General features: G+C 55.2%; 1 protein-coding gene across 2 annotated transcripts; it reads right to left on the reverse strand.

The window, feature by feature from the left end:
- Positions 1-987: 987 nt before the first annotated feature.
- Positions 988-17,695, reverse strand: SEZ6L2 (seizure related 6 homolog like 2). Of its 2 annotated transcripts, XM_037507272.1 has the most exons (18): positions 17,091-17,695; positions 15,980-16,111; positions 15,027-15,326; positions 14,521-14,660; positions 14,048-14,249; positions 11,294-11,479; positions 10,477-10,645; positions 9,483-9,646; positions 7,278-7,478; positions 6,678-6,816; positions 5,684-5,880; positions 5,357-5,551; positions 3,315-3,506; positions 3,039-3,230; positions 2,520-2,558; positions 2,220-2,337; positions 1,998-2,094; positions 988-1,551 (listed from the first exon to the last, which is right to left on the reverse strand). In XM_037507272.1, exons 1-18 carry the CDS (start codon positions 17,167-17,169, stop codon positions 1,522-1,524), a joined length of 2,772 nt encoding a protein of 923 aa, XP_037363169.1. In that variant the 5' UTR covers positions 17,170-17,695; the 3' UTR covers positions 988-1,521. The 2 variants fall into 2 exon arrangements, with proteins under 2 accessions (XP_037363169.1, XP_037363170.1); XM_037507273.1 differs by lacking the exon at positions 2,520-2,558.
- Between the last annotated feature and the right edge of the window lie 762 nt (positions 17,696-18,457).

The raw sequence follows: 18,457 nt of genomic DNA on the forward strand, positions 1-18,457 counted from the left end.
CCCCTCTGTACCTTGCATTGGGGGGAACATGTTGCCCCTCTTCCTAGCCAGAAGATGGCGCAGTGGGCCCTGTGGAGTTTGCATTTAAATGCTCCTCTGGCCACTCACTGGAACCTTCTGAGGAGCCAGTTCACATCTCCAAGCCTCAATTTCCTTATCTGAAGAAGGGGAACAACTGTCCCTGTCTCATGGGGTCTCGGTGAGAGTCACGAACACACTACACACAAGTGCTCAACACCACATCTGGGCTGGAATAAATGCCCCCAGACTTGTGCAATTACTGAGATCAGTTGGCTTCACATTCTCCTTAATTCAACCCCTTTTGAGATTTCAGTGTCCTTTCAAGTCTCTTTAAAATTTTAATTGTATTTAAATTTAAAAATTTTAATTACGCAAAATTCAGTTAATTTGGAGACACTTTAGATCAACAGGCTATAAATCCATGACAATGTTCAAAAACCAGAAAAAGTAGAAAAGAACACCCACAGGATACAAAACAAGCTCTTTTTTTATGGCACGCTACAGTTTTGACCAGCCTGTGGTAGACACACCGCAGCGGGTATGCTTCCACTGCCTGCGGCGGTGAGCCAGGAGCATGGCACATTTGGGTGGATATTAAAAGTCTTCAAAGGGGGTTGAGATTTAGCATACCGGTCCTGACATACATCGAGAGCTGTTTGCCTCCTGCCACACAGGAAGGATAAGCAGCTACCGCCAGCTGTCATGTGGCCAGAAGAACCTAGAAACATCAAGCCCTGATGGAGGCAACTGGGGCTCGGAGGGGGCTTGTCCCAGGGGCTGAACTGAAATTCAGGCTCTTTGACTCCAGCGAACCCCCCTTGACATTGCCCTGGGCCCAGGCTTGGATTTCCCTCTTTTTAGCCAAATCCGCCCCCCCCACCCCCCGTCCCCAGCCCCCTATCCAAAGAGGCCGCCGTCACGTTTCCAATGCTCTGTGGCCCACTTTCCCACACCCCACCAGCCCAGTTACAAATGGTGATTTTCTGTTTATTGCTCAAAAACAAAAATCCATAAGCAAAGGTAGGGAGACTGGGGTGGGGAGATGACAGGAAGGGGTTGGGGCCTTGTCCCAGCATCCCTTTCTTCCCTCTTCTGCTGCTGCTCCAGGGCCCCTGGTCAAGCCCAGGGCCAGAGCATCGGGGAAGGACAGAGCCTCACTGGCCAAGGGAACTGCGGAGATTTCGGGAGCAGTCTCTGTGGGGTACGGTAGGCTGGAGGGGCCCCAGATAGTTCAGGGGAGCTGAGTTCCCTTTCCAGGGCCCAAAAGCTAGTGGGGGGAGAGGGCAGGCCCCTTGTTTGGCAACTGAGAAGAGGAGGCTTTGGGCAGCAGGATGCTGGTTTATTTACTGTAGGGTCCCCAGGGCTAGCAAAGCCCCTGTGGAACCAGGAGACTATTTACACGGCAGGGAGGAGAGGAGCCAGAGGCCAGGTCCTGTGCTCCTCCCGCCCAGAATGAGGCAGGGAGGGGCATCCTGGGTCCTGAAGCCTTAGTCTTGGGGTTCAGATGGAAACTTCATACTCCCGTGTATCCTGGAGACAGAGAGATGGCATCAGTTGCTGGAGGGGGGGAGGTGGCAGCAAAATGGAAGGGGGCATCCACAAAAAGGGGAAAGTCTCTGGGCTTTTTAAATATCATTGATCACTCAGGCTTTGGGGGTCACAGGGTGGGAATGGGGCTCAATCTGGCCAATGGATGTGTTTAGTTCATCCTCTAGATCTTAAAATCACATAAAAATCTGAATGTCTCATCATCCTGACCACGCAGTGGGGCCTAAGTGGACTGGCTGGGACTCACTGGATTCTCCAATTAGCTACGGTCCTCACCGCTCCCTATTGTTTAGACATGACTTGATTTGTTCATGGACATGGTCTTTGTAGGCAGCTGAGTTTGAAATTCCAAAGACAGAAATCACAGTCATTGAAAGAGGTTATAGAGCCCCGAGGGAGCGGAGAGGTGTGGCTCCAGGAGGACTCACCCCAGCTTCATAAAGTGGATTGCTGAAGTCTGACTCCACCGTGATGGGGCTGTAGGAATGGGAGCCCGAGAAGCCGAAAAGGGATTTCCCTTGTAGTCTGGGAAAGGGAGAAGACAGAGTGGGTTATCAAGAGGTGAGCTTCCAAGTCTACCTCACCCAAGCTTCGGCGCCGGCGGACATCTTGTCTTCCCCGGCCAGCAGCTCCCTGAGAAGGGTACTTACTTGGTGTAGTATATGTACACGCCACTGCCGAGGACAATGACCAAGCCTAGGGGCAGAAGAATGGCCAAGGCGAGGTTCCCACCCTCCAGCTGCCGGGATGGGTCTGTGGTCTGGGTCACTGGGGGAAGGAGGAGAGGCCAGTGAACTGGGGCTGGGCCCAGCCCTGCGCTCTCCCCAGCCTTCTGCCCTGGACCCTGCACCCTCGGTCTCAACCCTCCGGGGCCTGGCCTTCAGCCCCTGGCCTCTGCCTTGCCCTCCCGACTCAGCCAGGCCTGGGTCTCCACCTGTGCCCTCACTGACCTTCCAGTTTTCGGTTGTCCAGGAGCTCCTCATAGGCCACTGCAGGGAGAGGAGGGGGAGGGGACGGGGTCTGAGCCAGGGTGGGAAGGAGGCTGGGTGGAGGGCAGGGAGCCCAGTGGGGCTGGGTTGGACAGCCTAGTGTTTTGCCCCTCTGCTCAACCTAAACTTCATCCTTCCCTTGGCGGGAGTGGAGGAGGATTAGTCAGCCAGGACCTTCTTCCTCCTTCTCCAGACCCCTAAAAGTTCAGGGCTCCTGGGCAATCTGATTCAAAATAGGATTTGTGCAGAGGGCAAGGGATTTTCAAACCAAAGCCTGCTCTGCTATTTTCCTTAGGATAGTTGCATGACCTTGAATTTCCCCAGGACTTCTGGATGTACCCAGGAGGCTGAGAGCCCACAGGATGGGGGTGGGAAGCTCACCAGAGTTACTATTGCTCTCAGAACTTGCTACCCGACTTTCGATCCCTGTCATGCCCCTTGGCACTGTTGTGCCCCTCACTACCCTGTCCACCCAGGCACCTTTGCAGAGTGGGGGCTGGCTGGTCCAAAGTGAGGGGTGGCCAGGCACACAGGTGATGGTGACCTCGCCGATGAGCTCAAAGCCCTCATAGCAGAAGAAGCGTAGAGACTCGCCCGCCTGGTAGTGATGCTTGTACAGCGTCTGGTAGCCATTCTCCGGTACCCCAGGGTTCAGGCACGGCTCATACTTCACTGCAAGGATCACATCTGTCACATGCCAGCTACACTGCTGAACAAGCCACCCAGCCATGCTTCCCAGGGTGTCCCCAGACTCACAGGCGCACTTTGGGACCCGGTCGCTCCACTTGGGCGTGCCTGTGTCCCGGCTGTAGCAGGTGAGTACGGCGGCCCCCTCCAGGCTGTACCCCGGCAGACAGCGGTACTGTACATGGGAGCCAACAGGGAAGCCAGCGTCCGAGGCAGTTCGGTGCCCGTTGGTGATCTCACCAGGGTCAGCACAAGTCATAACTGTTGGCAGAGGCCAAGGATGATAGGCGCTAGGGCCTTAAAAGATCTCTCAGAAGCTTAGGGCCAGGGAGGCCTGAGACTTGGGGTCATCTCCTCTGAGTATACCCCTGACCTCCCACTGTTTTCTCGGAATGCACAGCAGGCTTTGACAAAACTTAATTCAGTGCACTTTAGATTTCAGGCTTCTTCTGGGAAACAGTGATTAAGGCAACCAGGTCTCCACCCTAGGGTGAAATTTGAACTATTTAACCACTGTACCAGAAACATACTCACTAAACCCCAGATGGGTCAGCCCTGCATGGCAGGTATGGGCTGGACAGCTGCTGTCTCTTAAGAGGGGCCCAGCCTTCAGCTCCCCAAGTTCCCAGCCCATTCTGCTCACTTGTATTGCCTGTAGGCTCCTGAAGACATTCAAGCCCACAGCCTTGTTGTGGACAAGCCACAATTAGCGCTTTCTTGAGCCTAGACCTGTGCCGGACACCCTGCTATTATGTCACAAACGCACTGGCGTTTTACCCTGGTGACCCCAGAGCTGACAGCCACTGTCATCTCCTTCAGAGCCCAGGGCTCAAGGCGGTGAAATAACTGACCCGTGGTCACTCGGCCAGGGAGTAGCCGAGCTGGTGCTGATCAGGGTCACGGGCGTGGAGCACTGAGCTGGGCTTGAGAAACTTGGGTCTTGGTTCAGCTTCAGGTTCAACATGTCACCGTGGGCAGGGTCCCTCCCCAGTGTCGGGTCACTGGGCCAGGTCCCATCCCTGCTGGGCCCACATCTGTCCTTTCTCTTCCCTGCCCCCGTCCTGATGGGTTCCAGACTGAACATGCTGTGCTTCCTCCCAGGGACAGAGATGTTAACTAGAAAGGTTTCCTGTGTCCACCTCAAATCTGCTCTCCTGAAATACACCCCCATGGGTCCCACCATTGCCCCAAGGGGGCAGGTGGAGGAGCTGCAATCTCATATCCTGTGGCAGACTCCCCAGATTTGGAGAAAATGACAAGACACTACCCCTTTCTGCTCTAAAAGATAAACACTTGCAGGTCTTCTGAGTGTCACCTCTGAAATCTCCTGACCCATGCCTAGGACAATTAACACACCCCTCTTCCCAGAGCCCTTCTTGACATCTACAGCAGCTACTGCTTCCTCACTGTTCACACACCAGGCATCTGCTCCTCATATGCCCCTGTGTCTCCTGCACCAGTGTGGAGGCCAAGGCCCAGAGATGTTAAGTGCCTTGCCTGAGATCAACACAGCAGTTACCACTCTGTAAATCCTTAGTGGGTTAGCTATCTGTCCCCGTACCAGACTGAGAATTCTGTCCAGGTAACCCTGCTGCCTTCGCATCGCCCTAACCCGGCATAGGGTTTCAGGGACTGCATTAAAATAAACAGAACTCTCTGATGAGCCCGGGCCCTAGCAAAATGTCCAGGGTGGAGGAACTGAGAGATGGGAGCAGGGCCTAGAACAGCAAGAGTGGAACCAAGAGCTGATAGGGCAGAGCAGGGAGACATGGAACTCAACAGGGCAGAGGTGGGGCCGAGAGCTCCTGGGGCGGAGCCACGGAAAGGAGCAGCAGGGCCCTGAGGAGTCGCTGCCGCAGCCCAGAACAGTCAAGAGGAAGGAACTCGGTCCAGAGGTGAGAGTGGGGTCCAGAAGGGACAGGTTCGCAGCGCCAGAGGAGTGGCACCCAGAGACATAGGGACGAAGCTTGAGGAAGGTCCTAGCAGGATCCAGAGGGAAGGGATGGAACTGACCAGGCAGAGGCGGGACGGAGGTGGGGCTCAGGGAAAATGGGCGGGGCCAAGCGGACCACACCCCCAGGAGAAAAGACAAGGGTGGGGCTGAGGCTCACTTTTTTGGCAGGCGGGTGGCGCTGCGCTCCAGGACAGGTCCCACTGACAGGTGAGGATGTCCGAGCCCAGCAGCTCGTAACCAGGCTCGCACTGGTAAGTGAGCACAGTGCCCCGGATCAGGTCCCCGTGGGACGCCGTCCTCCAGCCCCACTCGGGAGGTGGCAGCTCAGGGCATGTGTCGTTCCTCGGGACCTCTGCAGGGGAGAAAGAGCGGGTTTGGAGACCACCCTGCGACTTAGAAAGCCTTTTCAGCCTTGAGGGTCTCACTCTTCCCGAGATCTCGGGCCTGCCGGACCCCTCCAAATTCAGACGCTAGCCCTCTGTACCTTTGAAGTGCAACACGAAGCCCTGGCCCAGGCCTGGGTTTGGGGGCCCGGGTGGTGCCTGGAACTGCAGCGTGAGGTCAGGCCCAGAGGAGAGGAGCCGGCGGCGCGGTTGGGGTCCACGCAGCTGGGCCAAGACACGGGCGCTGGGACCCTCCCCGTCGAACAGTGTCAGCATGTCCCCTTCACGCACGTTCAAGCTGCAGGAGGGTGCCAGATATGGGGAGAGACTGCCACCCGCCGCTCCTACCCAGCTTGACCCAGCTCTTACACAGGTCAGTAGTAACCTCCAATCGTGCCTCTATATTCCTGGGGCCAGATCTGTACCACCTCGCTTTTGACCAATTATGGGCTTTTCCTCTGGCCTAGCCGCTCAAGGTTCCACTTGCATTGTGATTCCTCCTAGTCCCTGCTTCCCGATCCCCAATCCTGCTCACTCCTAGGTCCTCCCACCCTAGGTCCCTCCTCCAGCACCAGGTGATGCCCAGCCCAGCTCAGGTCCAGCTCTGACCAATCACAGACCATGCTCATTTCACCCCACCCAACTCTAGGTTTGGCCTGAGTATCTACTTTTGGGTTATGGCCACTTCTGGTTCTGTCTAGTCACTTGACAACCTCACAGCAAATCAGCTCATTGGATTCTATCCACACCCATCAAGAGTGTTGGTGATGGAAATTTCTCTGGAGATCTTCAGAAAACCCCAAAGTAAGAGACACCAGACCAGAACCCCTTCTTTCACAGTAGCCCCTTCTGGAAGGTTGCATTAGCCCCATTTACTTGTCCAAGGTCAGCTGGCTAATACTTGATTCGAACATAGGTACCTGGCAACACCACCCCCATCCTGAACCTTAGTTTCTCTTTCATCAGAGCATATATTCACCGAAACTTGTGTAGACAGAGATGAGCCAGCCAGGCTCAGAGTGCAGGTTAGTGTGGTGTCATGTGACACTTCACTGAGCCCATACCCTTTGCACCCTCTGTAGCACCCCAACATACATCTCGACTTGGAGCAAGATGCGCTTCTCTTCCTGGACATGCAGGCCCCACACGCAGTCCTGACTGGGGCTGTAGCTCTGGGGCCAGTCTGGAGAAAGCACCACACCAGCTGGCTCTGACAGCTCCCCTCCACACATGGCTAGGGTAGAAGGTATCAGATTCAGAACCCAGGTGGACACAGTCTGATCTCACCATAGTCCTCACCCCTCCCAGTTGCACGAAACCACCACGCAGGTTTTCTACTTTGTTCCAGTTCCTGTTTGTTTTTTGCCTTGTCTAGTCCTGTTGTGTCCAACGCCAGTCCAGCTCTTAATCAACCCTGTCTACTCTCTAGCCCAGACATCACCACCCAATCCATGATTTAGCCCAACTCCAGTTCTAGCTCTTGAAGACATCTGGATGGTGACACCTAAGTTCTTTAGCAAGCCCACCAATTATTTACTAAGAAAACTGAGTCTCTGAAAGGGACAGGGATTTACCCAATGTCTGGGTTTATTAGGTTTGGATATGCAGGTCTCCTTCCTGAATGGCTTCCCAGGATCCCCAGCTCAGAGGGTAGTCTGTAGACTGAAGGACTTCTGGGGGATGCAGAGGGCTCACCCTTGCAAGCTGGCTCTGTGTCGTTCCAGTGGGGTTCTGTGGGATCCACACATTCGATGGCATTTGGGGGACCAGGGGGCTCTAGGGCATATCCTGGGAGGCATGAGAAGGTGGCCAGTGCCCCTGGGCGGTACTCAGGGTCCGTGGTGGTGACGTTGCCATGTGCCAGGAAAGGGGCAAAGCAGCGATCTTCCTCAAAGGCTGGGGAGGAGCCGGTGACAAGAAATAAAGCATTAGGACGGGACTCAAGGGATCTCAGATCGGGGATATGGACTGAGTTCAAGGGTTGTTTGGACTCAGGGGGCTGTTTCAAATGAAATGCCCTTGGATTTAGCTTTCACTTTTCAGTTCCCCGAAAATGCTTATACTCTTCACTCACACATGTATTTTACCTCTGGCCTTGGCCTTGGAGGGAAAACCCTAGGCTAGTCAATTTACAGATGCAGAAACTGAGGTCTACAGAGAAAAAACCACTTGCCCAATGCCACACAGTAGGGCATCTACATGGTAGGTGCATGTATTAACCCAGGCCACTGGATTTCCAACCAGAGATAATTGGCTCTGGAAACTACAAAAGAATCAGGGGAAAGGGCACCTTTGGTTCATATAGGTGTGTTTCGGCCTTAAAAATAACAGTTGGATTCTAATCATTTTTGATATTCCATGCTGTGGCTAGAATCAACAGGCAGCTAGTGCAAAAGCTGCTCATTTTGACTTTGCATTAAGTCAGTATAAATGAACGTTTTCCCTTTTGCCCACTTGATCATATCTTAGCAGCAAAACTGTTAGGTTTTTGCACTCAGGCATCTGTGATCCAGAAGAGGAATCAGAAGCTCATGGACCAGTAATGCCCACGACCCTGGGGGCAGGCACAAACCTAGGGAGTCTCCCTAAAAGCCCAGCACTCTCAGAATCTAACATGCAATTTATTTTTCAGATCCACTGTTCTATTTCACTGTTACTTAAACTGAGAGGGGATCATGTCCAAATCCTATGCATCTCCCAGGGCCTGGTGCCAATTCCATTGCTATGATTCATACCAGAGACGAGGCCCTCCCATCTCAGAGCATTTCACTTTGTTTCTCTCCTGTGACTCTTTGCATGAGTCCCCTGCCTCAGCCACATTGAAGATGTTTCCCAATTATACCAGACCCTTCTCTTTGCTCGCGCTGTTCCTTCCCCCCTGAGGCACTTCTCAGGCTCCCTGCTTTAAAATACTCTCTATCCTGGGGCCTCCCTGGTGGCGAAAGAGGTTACACACCGTACTATGAAGCAATCCGCAGCCTCTGCAGCACGAGTTGGATCCCGGGCTGGCCAGGGAGCTACCCACATGGCGCAAACCTCTCCTGACTCGCCCTCTGCTCCCCTTAGCAGTGTATTTCGGTCAGTCTGCCTGTTCTGTTCCCCAATCTGTCTCTGGTGAATTCTCTCCCCTCTGCCCCCCGCATCTCAGGCCTGTGCCCCAGCTCTTGCATAAATAAATAAATAAATAAATAAATAAATAAATAAATAAATAAATAAATAAATCTTTAAAAAAAAAATACTCTCTATCCTGTAAGGCCCAGTTCAGATGCCTCTTCTCCTGTGATCACTGAGCTCTTTATTTCTACCTGTGCATCCGGTATCCCTTCTCTTAGTAACAGCAGCTCTATTCTCATTCTGGGACACACATAGTTTCCTCTACTTCCAGGTTCAAGTGGGGGCCAACTAGGGGTGGTCATGTGATATGGATCTGCCAAGCATACCACCACCTGCCCCTAGCTCCTGTGACTGGCTCAGGCATTGGCACATGCCCTAAGCCAGGGCAATGAGAAGTTTTCCTGGCATTTTTGCTGGGGGGACATTTCTCTCTCTCAATTTGGTGGTATGTCAGCCTGGAACTGCTAGATTCACCACAGGTGGAGAGCCAGCCTGAGAATGAGGCCGACAGAAGGAAAGAGCCAAGAGACAGAGGTAGCTGGTGGCCTGGCCATGTTCCCTGGGCCCAGTCATACATGAAGATTACATGGAAAAGACCACTCAGGGAATTGGAACGGGCTTATATGAAGGAATCCTTGTAGTTTGGGGTGTGGGGGGCAGTCAGGTTTCAGGGATCCAAACAGAGATGAGCAGGGATGGAGCCAGTGCTGTGAGCAGGCCTGGGTGTCCAGGAATAGGGGAAGGTGCAGGAGCCATGGCCATGGGATGTGGGATGGGGGCAGGTACCTTCAAATCGGAGGCTCAGCAGCAGAGGATTGGCAGGTGTCTCTGAGAGCAGCTCCACATAGAGGGACTGAGCGTCGCTGATGAGACCCCGCTCTGGGACGTCATCCATGTCTGAGTCATAGATCACTGGGGAGAGGGGACTGCCCCCTGAGCGCACCATCAGCCTGGAATGGACAGAAGGGGGCCAAGCTCAGTTTCCCTTCAGAAGCCGCCTCACCTGTTGCCTGCTCTCCTATTTTCAAGGCTACAACTATCAAACATTATATGCAACTGTATGCTTTGAAGCCTTTGCATATTTGATCCTGATTAGCTCTCACCAGAACCCTTGCACCAGACACTATTATCCCTCATTTTATGGGTAAGGACATTGAGGTACAGAAAGATTAAAAGCTTGCCCCAAACTAGCAACTAGTGGCAGAGCGGGGACACTAGTTTGTTAGGTAAAAAATAACAGCAGACGGGCCTCCCTGGTGGTGCAGGTGGTTGGGCGCAGCGCTGTGAAGCTGTGTGCAGCCTCTGCAGAGCTGGTTCAATCCCCACCAGCCGCGGAGAGGCCATGTGGCGAGGCAGACCTCTTCTGTCTCGAGGGCTGCTCCCCTCAGCAGTGTATTTCGTCAATCTGCCTGTTCTGTTCCCCACTCTGTCTGTGGTGAATCCTCTCCCCCTCCCGCACATCTGGCCTGTACCCTGGTTCTTGTATAAATAAATAAATCTTTAAAAAAAAAATGACAGCAGATGACAATGATGCAGACACTTGTGCTGCACTGCCAGGCCTCAGAGCATTCGCCTCCATTCTACAGACAAAGAAACTGAGGCACAGAGAGGTTAAGTGATTTGTCTAAGCTGGCACTGCTATGCTGGCTAAGAAAGGGGCAAGACTGACCTGTGTTTGACACATGCCCCAACTGGGATCCACCCCGGGTCTGTCTCACTCCCCACTGCAGCCTCCATTTCCCTGAGGTGGGTTCCTCTGACCCAAGGTCAGGACCCTCACCGGTCGTTGTCCTCATCCAGTGAGACCCTCTCGAAGTGCAGGTGCAGCCTGCGGCCCTCAGCTGCTTCAATGACCCAGCGGCAGGTGAGGTTGGGCCCCGCTGCTCCCCCAGGCTCGGGGGACACTATGCGGCCCAGGGTAGCATTGTGGATGGTGCCACCACAGGATGCTGAGGGCAGAGGAGGGGCAGGTTAAGGTGACATGTCTGTCTTCAGAGCTGCCTCATCCACCCCTCAAGGCTTTGGCTGGGACCTGGACTTGGGATGGCCTCTGCCCTACAGGCTCACCCCAGAGGACAGGACAGGATACCACCTATGTAGGGAACCATCCCTAGAATGGAAACCCCCCAGGGAGGACGCCTCCAGCCTGGAAATTCACTAAAATGAAGGTTCCCAAATGTGAACACCTTAGGACGGGCAGTTGTGGGCAGCCCCAAACTTAAAGCTCTCAGATGGAAAGTCTCCAAGATGGGGATCCCTAGGATGAAGACTCTCCAGGAAAAAGCCCCTCCAGATATGGACTCTAAGGATGATTTCCTCTAAGAGGAGGAGTCTCCAAAAGAAGGGACTGCCAGAAAGTGACTCCCCAAATGGAAAGCCTCCAGGTGGGGTACTCCGTGGAGACTCCCCAAGGACAGAGACACTCCAAGGACAGAAATCCTCAGTGCAAAGAGCTCCAGATGGAGACTCCAGGATAAGGACTCTCCAGGGTAGAAATCCCTCCAACATGGGTGTTCCCCAAAGGTGGAGACCCCCCAGGGAGGACACTTCGAATGCAACTCTGGACAGAAGCACCACCTCTTGTGGAGGAGACTCACCTATGCAGTTGGGGGGTTCACCACTCCAGGCTGGTCGTGTGCCATTGAGGCAGATGAGGGTCTCCTCACCCTGCAGCTGGTAGCCTGAATCACAGTGGAAGGTGGCAGTGCCCCCAGCGTGCAGGTCTGTCACGCTCACGTCCCCATGGGCCGGCCGGGGTGGGAAGCCGCAACTCAGCAGGTAGGCTGGGCCAGGGAGGACAGGAGGAGGGCTCGTCTCCCAGGTTACCCTCTCAGCCCCCAGCCCTTCCTCTCCTCTTTCCAGGTCCTCCTGGGGGCCCACACTAGCTCTCTCTCAGGGTCCTCACAAGGAGCCATGCAAGCACCTCACGAAGAAGTTACGACAATACCCCTCTCTCTCCTAATCTGTGATGACCCCTCTTTGGCCCCCATTTTGTAAATGAGACACCTGAGGCTCAGGGGAGTTATTCTGGACCCCAGCGCTCCTTTGCTGTGTGGCTTGAGGCAAATCAGTTGACCACTCTGAACACCATCCAGCTCTAAAAATAGCAAATAGTATTTGCAGAGTTTGTTCAGCTTCCAGAGCGAGTTCGCCCGGTGCTTCTAAGGTAGGTAGAAGAAGACCGTGACCCATTTTCCAGATGTGGACTTGAGGTTCCAAGTTATGAAGTGCCTCATAGCATTTTCTCCCCTCCACTCACAGACTTCCTTGTGTGGGGTGTGCTGAGGTAGCACGCGCTCAGCTTCCATCCAGAGGAGCCACGCGAAACTCCTTTAGGAACTTTGACTCTTTTGACTATTCATGATAGACCGTAATACTCTGCAATGAATTTGCAAGGGGCTGAGCAATCCTATAACCTTTGAGTCTTTTTCTTCCTCTGAGATGCGGTTGACAATGGCCACTCCCAGGCTTGACGGGAGAAGCAAATGAAAAAACGGTTGGTGAACAGGCTTTGTAATGGAAAGTTAGCTGGATATGGGGTGAGGGGTAAGGGAGCTTTTGGTCTCTCAGAGATACCAGTGAGGCCACTCTGGACCTGAAGCTCCAGTTAGTGCAGAGTGGGAAAGGCTCATAAACAGGACCTTGGTCCCAGAGGTGCCTGGAGAAGTTGCAAGACTTTATTCCAGCCAAGGCAGGAATAGAGGCCAATTCATGCAATAGCTCTGCTTCCCCCAAATGCTCCACTTAGCCGAAGAGTCCTATTTTCAGGGCCCTAGGGAAGTGGCTGCTTAAAGGAGGCAGAAGGGAGGCATTTTGTAGGACAGAAGTCCAGCCCTCGCGCCTTGCTCCCACCACCAGGCCCCTGCCACCACTACCTGTGCCCCAGCTCACCATGAAGAGGCCTGACTGGGCCCACCACCAGGCCAGCATGGCCAGGTCCCGAGGAGAGGCCAGGATACAGGCTGAAGAGGGTGTGAGGAGGAGCTAGGTTGTGTGTGTCCTGGATAAGGTCCATGAGGATCTGGAAGAGGTATAGGGCTCACGAAGCCAGGAATGACTGTGAGGTGATGTGAAGGAGGCACTACACTGGCCCAACACACAGTTAGTCCTCTCTGTTTCTGGGGGTATAGAAGGGACTTTGGAGATGGCAGTAGTGTCTGGGATGGGGTAGCGGGCTGGGCCTTGGCACATGCGCTGGGGTGTGCTAGAACATACACTGCGGGGCGCTGCCTGCATACACAGGTGAGCATGGGTGTACAGGTGTGTGGAGGCTCCCATGGGTGGATGCTCATGAATGCAGTTGTGCATGGCTACATCCTCCTTCCCAGCCTCCAGGAGTCAGGAGGGTCTTTCTAGGTCACAAATCTGAAGCTGTCACTATCCTGCTTAAAACATTTCAAAATCTCTCTCCCCCACTGCTCCGCTTGCAGGGTAATGTAGTCTGAACTCCTTGCTGAAGCTGCTGAAGCCTTCATGACTTTATGATGTGCATCCATCGACCTCCCAGTCTGGCTTCTTAGCCTACTTCGCCCACAGCACTCTGCGCGCTGATGGCAGGAGCGGTGACTGACGTTTTTGCGCTCTGACTGTGTGCCAGACACTATTTTAAGCCCTTGACATGTATTAACTCATTTGATCTTCCTAATAATACGATGGAGGAAGTATTATGATCCTCATCATTCAGATGAGACGATGAGGCACAGAAAGGTTAAGTAACTTGCCCCAGGCCACACAGTTCTATTTTCCATACTGACTTACCGCAAGGCCTCTCAAGGGTCATGCTTTTCCCCCTCCCCGGGTCTTGGAGTGCGCTTTTTCATCCATGAGACAGCCGCCATCCTCGTTTTCTCCCTCCCACCCTCTCCCTAGCTAACTCATCTCTTAGGTTTCAGTTTAGTCATCACCTTCTCCAAGAAGGTGTCCCTATATTCCTTAGAAGAAATGGAGGTCCCTTGGATATGTGCTCCCTCTGCTGTGTTCCCTCCATCATAGAGCTACGGATTCGTCTCATCACATTATCATCATGCTGATTCCTTGCTCACTTCCTTATCCACATTCTGAGTTCCTTGAAGTCAAAGTTACACCTGCCTTGTTCCTTCCTCTTCCGAAAGTTAACACAGGGCTGGTCTGAAGTGAGTACTCGATAAGCCCCTGTTGAGTGATGGATTCGAGCACACCCAGACCCGGGTCTATGAGTGGGTAAGACTATATAGGTCTCTTCTGCCCTCCCCCACAGGGTCCTATCAGAAGGAAAAACCCCCCACTTCACTTCACTGCACTTGAAGGCTCCTGGATATGTCCCCTGCCCAGTATGGCCCCTGCCCTTCCACCAGCACCCTGAAACTCCTCACCCTGATAGTGGATCCTGAAGCCACCGCCCCTTGGGGCCCTTGGGCTCTGGAAGTGTAGGAGCAGCCGATTGGTTGGGCTCCGAAGGACCTGTCCTTCTCCCAGCATGGAGGAGTTGGCCAGGAGTCGGGGGGCCAGACCTGGGGACCCCCCACCAGCCAGCACCAGGAGCTCCTCCTCCCGAGACAGGTTCAGTGTCTGCACCTAAAGAAGTGAGACCCAGCCCCACCAGCACGTTAGCCAGGGCGTGTGGATCCCTGACTCTCCCCCTGTTCCCTGTCTTCCTTTTCCCTGTGTGTTACAGCCCAAACTGGTGCCACTGGCCAAGTTACAGGTTTCTAGGAGAGTCTTGGAGAAAACAGGCCCATTTGAATCAGAAAACAGGTTCTGGGGTTCCCAGGGCAAACCTATGCACACCATTGGACCCAAGAGAAAGGGCCTGGAGGCTTCAGAATCAAAGCTCAAGTCCAGTTACCTGGATCTCGATGCCGTAGCCAGGATAGACATGGATGCTGTACGTGCAGTCCAGGAGCCCTACGGCACGGCTGGCGGTGCTCCCTAAATCTGGAGACTCCACATGCCCTTCGCCCTCAGAGATGTTGTTATTACACAGAACTAGAGAGACACAGTGGCTGGGGTTGAGCGAAGCCCCGTGTTCCTGCCCTCCCAGCCAAGCAACTTGGAGCTTCCTCACCTGCCTCCTGCCCAACACCCCTCATCACCTTGACCCCCCCCCCACCTGTGCCCAGAACGCCCTCCCACCGCTGTCGTGTAGAGAAAACACGCGGAACAGTGCCTGGGACATCACATGGGGATAAAATGCTCGCCTTCCTTCACAGTAAGCCAGGCCCCTCTCCCACCTGCACCCGGATCCCTGCTTCCTGCACACGTTCCCAGGGGCGTCTTCCCTGTCCATACCCTCCCCCCCACACACACACCAGTGCGCTTGCACACCAGCCCCTCGGCTCTCAATCGCCTCACCTGGGCTGGTCACTGTCGTGGTGACAGTTGTCGTGGTGATGATGGTGGTCGTGGTCTCCTCCTCCCCTCCCTCAGGCCCAAGGGGCGGGCCTGGGGAGGCGGGGCCGGGGAGGGGCGGGGCCGTAGTTCCTGGGGGTGGGGTCAGCAGCTCTGGCGCGGTGGGGCCTGCCCCCCTGCCCCCTTTAGGGGTTATGGCAGTTGTCAGAGGCCCTGTCCCTGGCTCAGTGGCCCGTGGCAGGGAGGGCGCTGCAAGAGTCTGGCCGGCTGGAGGGGTGGCTAGTGTGGGGTCTGGATCAGATCCTGAGACAGTGCAAGGGAAGTCAGGGCACAGGAGGAGCAAATTGGCTTGCCTTGCGTGGGGAGCAGGGCTGAACCCCATGAACCCCAAAGGCCTCCCCCACAAGGTACAGGTCCCCCACCGATCCCCCACCCAAACTCCCCACCTCCTTGCAAGGCTTCTACAGCCTAGCCCCCCACCTTGTCTGATTACCCCCACCCTTTCCATCTCTGCCTGGGCCCCTCCACCCTGACAGTCCTGCTGAGCTTCGGTCTCTGCCTCCCCATTCAGATCTGGTGCCCTCTGCTGGCTACCCCCTGCTCTGGCCTTGGTCTTGCTCTTTCTGAGCCCTTTATTTGCTATTATCAGGCTCTGGTTTTATGGTTCTGGACTGGCTGGTCTCTACCCGCTCCCTCACTCTTTCTCCACGTCTTGCTCCCACTGTCTCTCTGATTCTGGGTCTCTGGGCTTCCTTTCATCTTTTTCTTCGTGTGTCCGTTTTTCTGTCTGACGCTGTCTCTTCATCGTTCTGTCTCGGCTTCTCGGGTCCTTCAGCTATGCCCACTTTTGACTCTCTCTGTCTCACTCTGACTTTAACTGGTCTGACTCCCGCATTTCCGTGAGTTAATGTCCTCCCTCTGCCTCTGCATGATCCCTGCCATTCTGGGGGCCTCACCAGGCAGGTGGCCCATCTCTGGGCCCCTCCTCAGCAGGGCCCCATGGAGCAGCTCAGCCAAGGCCTCAGAGGCCATTGTAGGGGTCTCGCTTCCAGGCTCCAGCAGTGCCTCCTCCTCCTTCAGGGGCAGACCTAGGAGATGAAGTTGTGTGAGCCCTCCTACTGCCCCACACTCCTTCCTTCTCCAGAAAGGTGTTTTCCGGAGCTCTTCCTCCTGCTTGTGTCAGGTGGGCTGGCAAGGGCTCAGAGGGTCCAGGCTGGGCTGGGAGCCAAAATTGAAAGGAGACACAGAGATGTCCCTCACACTCCCACACCTTCCTCCCCCTTACCCCCCAGGCTATGTGGGCCTTCAGTGAGCACCTTGGCTCGTAGGAACCCTGGACAGCGTTAGTAGGGCAGAGAAGGGGTAATGGTGCTGCCTTTATTTTCACCCCAGTCTGTTCCCTCCACATCCCTGGGACTCTGTGAAGGGTCTGGCAGCATCTCCCAGCCCTTGCTTCCGCAGTGCCCAGCTTTCTCTCCGGGTTTCTGTCCCTGCAGTGTGGTATTCTCTCTCTCTCTCTCTCTCTCTCTCTCTCTCTCTCTCTCTCTCTCTCTCTCTTTTTCCTCGCTCTTTCTTTCTCTCTCTCTCTCCCCTTCTCCTCCCCCTCTCCTCTGTAGTCTCTGCCCCCTTCCCTGGAGTCTAGTTGGGGGTAAGAATGGGGGCCGAGTACTTGGTGCCTGAGCACTGCCTCTGTTCATCTGTCTTTGTCCATACGTCCAAGCACACTAGTGTGTGCTGTGCCTGGCATCTCTCCCAGCACCTCCATCTCCCAACCAGGTGCCCTGCATGCTCCTGCCGCCTCCGCAGACAGCCCCCCCAACTTCCCCAGCCCTCCTTCCTGGATTTAACCCCTGAAACACTGCAAAGAGTTGCCCTCATTCATTTCCCCCACCTCCTCAGTATTGGGGGTTAGGGGCCCTAGGTGCAAACCAGAAAGCCTCTGCCCTGCCAGTTGTGCTCCTCCCTTCCCCCAGGAGCGCCAAAGGCCCAGGATGTTAGGAGAAAGGAGGGTTTAGGATCCCTCTGGGGGCCTTCTTGCCCCCTCCCCCCACATTCCCATGTCCTTACCCTGAATCCAGGGACAGCTCAGCAGAATCAGGAACAGCAGCTGGGGAGGCGGCGGGTGCTGGGCCCTGGGAGTCCCCATGGCGACTCACACTGATTTCTCTCCTCTGCGCCTCTCTTAGATAATCAAGCTGTCACCTTTCTTCCGTCTTTTTATCTCTCCTTTAAATTTTTTTTTCTTGCTAGCAGTTAGCAAAGAAGACAATTTCTCTGCCCCTTGAGATGGAAGAGCAGAATTGTACTGGGAGTCGCCGGGGAGCCCACCCTTCGTTGCCCAATCTCCTCTGTCCTCTGCTCCGGATCTGTGGGAGAGGGGGCGCGGCTCCGGCTGCAGGGGGTGGGGCCGAGAGGGCCGAAGGGGCCGGGTAGCCTGCTTTACCCTCTTACTCCGGCACCTTGGTCCACCAGGCTTCTGGATCCCAAGCTGGGGGAGAGGAGAGAGGCAAAACAGCTTCAGGGGGTCTGGGGTGGGTGCAGGATCGATCGGAATGATCCCTACTAGACTCTAGCCAGTCCTGCCAGGAGGGGAGGGGGTTGCAGAACCTGGAGAGCCAAAGCTCGGGTACTGGAGCTGCAGGAGGGAGAAACTGAGAAAGGTGTCGAGTCCACGTCAGATCCTGGGGACGGGCGAAGGGAGGGGCCTGCGATTTATTTGGGGGTGGGGGGAGCGGGAGGAGGAAGTGCAGATGGAGGAAGGAGGGACCACATGAGCCAGGACCGTAATCTTCACTCCCGCGGCCCCTAGGGGAAGCAAAGGAAACTCTCCGGTCCCAGCAGTAATTAGTCGGTACACACACACACACACACACACACTCACACACACACCCGCCATTCCAGCACATCTGGAATCTAAATCTCCTCTTCCCAGGGTGCTGAGAGGCGGGACAACTGGGATTGCGCTTGCTCACACCCCCCAATGTGCCCCCTTCCCACACCCAGGCCCCCTATGGGACTTCCCTTTCCCTTTCACGGACGCTCCTGTGGAATGGACTTTCCCCTCTTCCAGGAGAATGGCAAGTTTTCACGTTTGTGAGAAGTATAAGGGGGTGAGGGCTTGGGATCTAGGGAGGGGAGACCCTCCTCTTACACACAACATGACCCCGGCCGGCTGCCTGGAGGCCACAACTTGGATTCCCGCCCCCTCGCCTCGCACAACCTCCGCAACTCCCTTTTCAGCACCACCGGCGGCGGACAGCGCTCCCGGCCCCGCCCGCACGGGCCCGGCTGCGCCGCGCGGGGTTGGCGGGAGCGGCCGCCACTGCCCGCCGGGCTGACCCCCGCGACGGCGAGGGGAGAGCGAGCCACAGGCTCGCCGGGAGCGGCAGCGACGGGCCGGCTGTGGCACCCCTGCCCGCAGCCTGCGAGGGCCT

Source organism: Talpa occidentalis, unplaced genomic scaffold (genome assembly GCF_014898055.3).
Source record: "Talpa occidentalis isolate TD23 unplaced genomic scaffold, MPIMG_talOcc4v2.1 talOcc4.12, whole genome shotgun sequence".
NCBI lineage: Eukaryota > Metazoa > Chordata > Mammalia > Eulipotyphla > Talpidae > Talpa > Talpa occidentalis.

What these genes read in the sequence shown, in the direction of transcription:
- SEZ6L2 (XM_037507272.1), bottom strand. Translation starts at nt 17,169, where the DNA reads ATGGGGACTCCCAGGGCCCAGCACCCGCCGCCTCCCCAGCTGCTGTTC. An exon ending in GCTGAGCCTCCGATTTGAAG is followed by an intron (nt 7,479 to 9,482) that starts GTACCTGCCCCC and finishes GCTCCTCCCCAG; the next exon opens with CCTTTGAGGAAGATCGCTGC. An exon ending in CACAGAGCCAGCTTGCAAGG is followed by an intron (nt 6,817 to 7,277) that starts GTGAGCCCTCTG and finishes CTTCTACCCTAG; the next exon opens with CCATGTGTGGAGGGGAGCTG.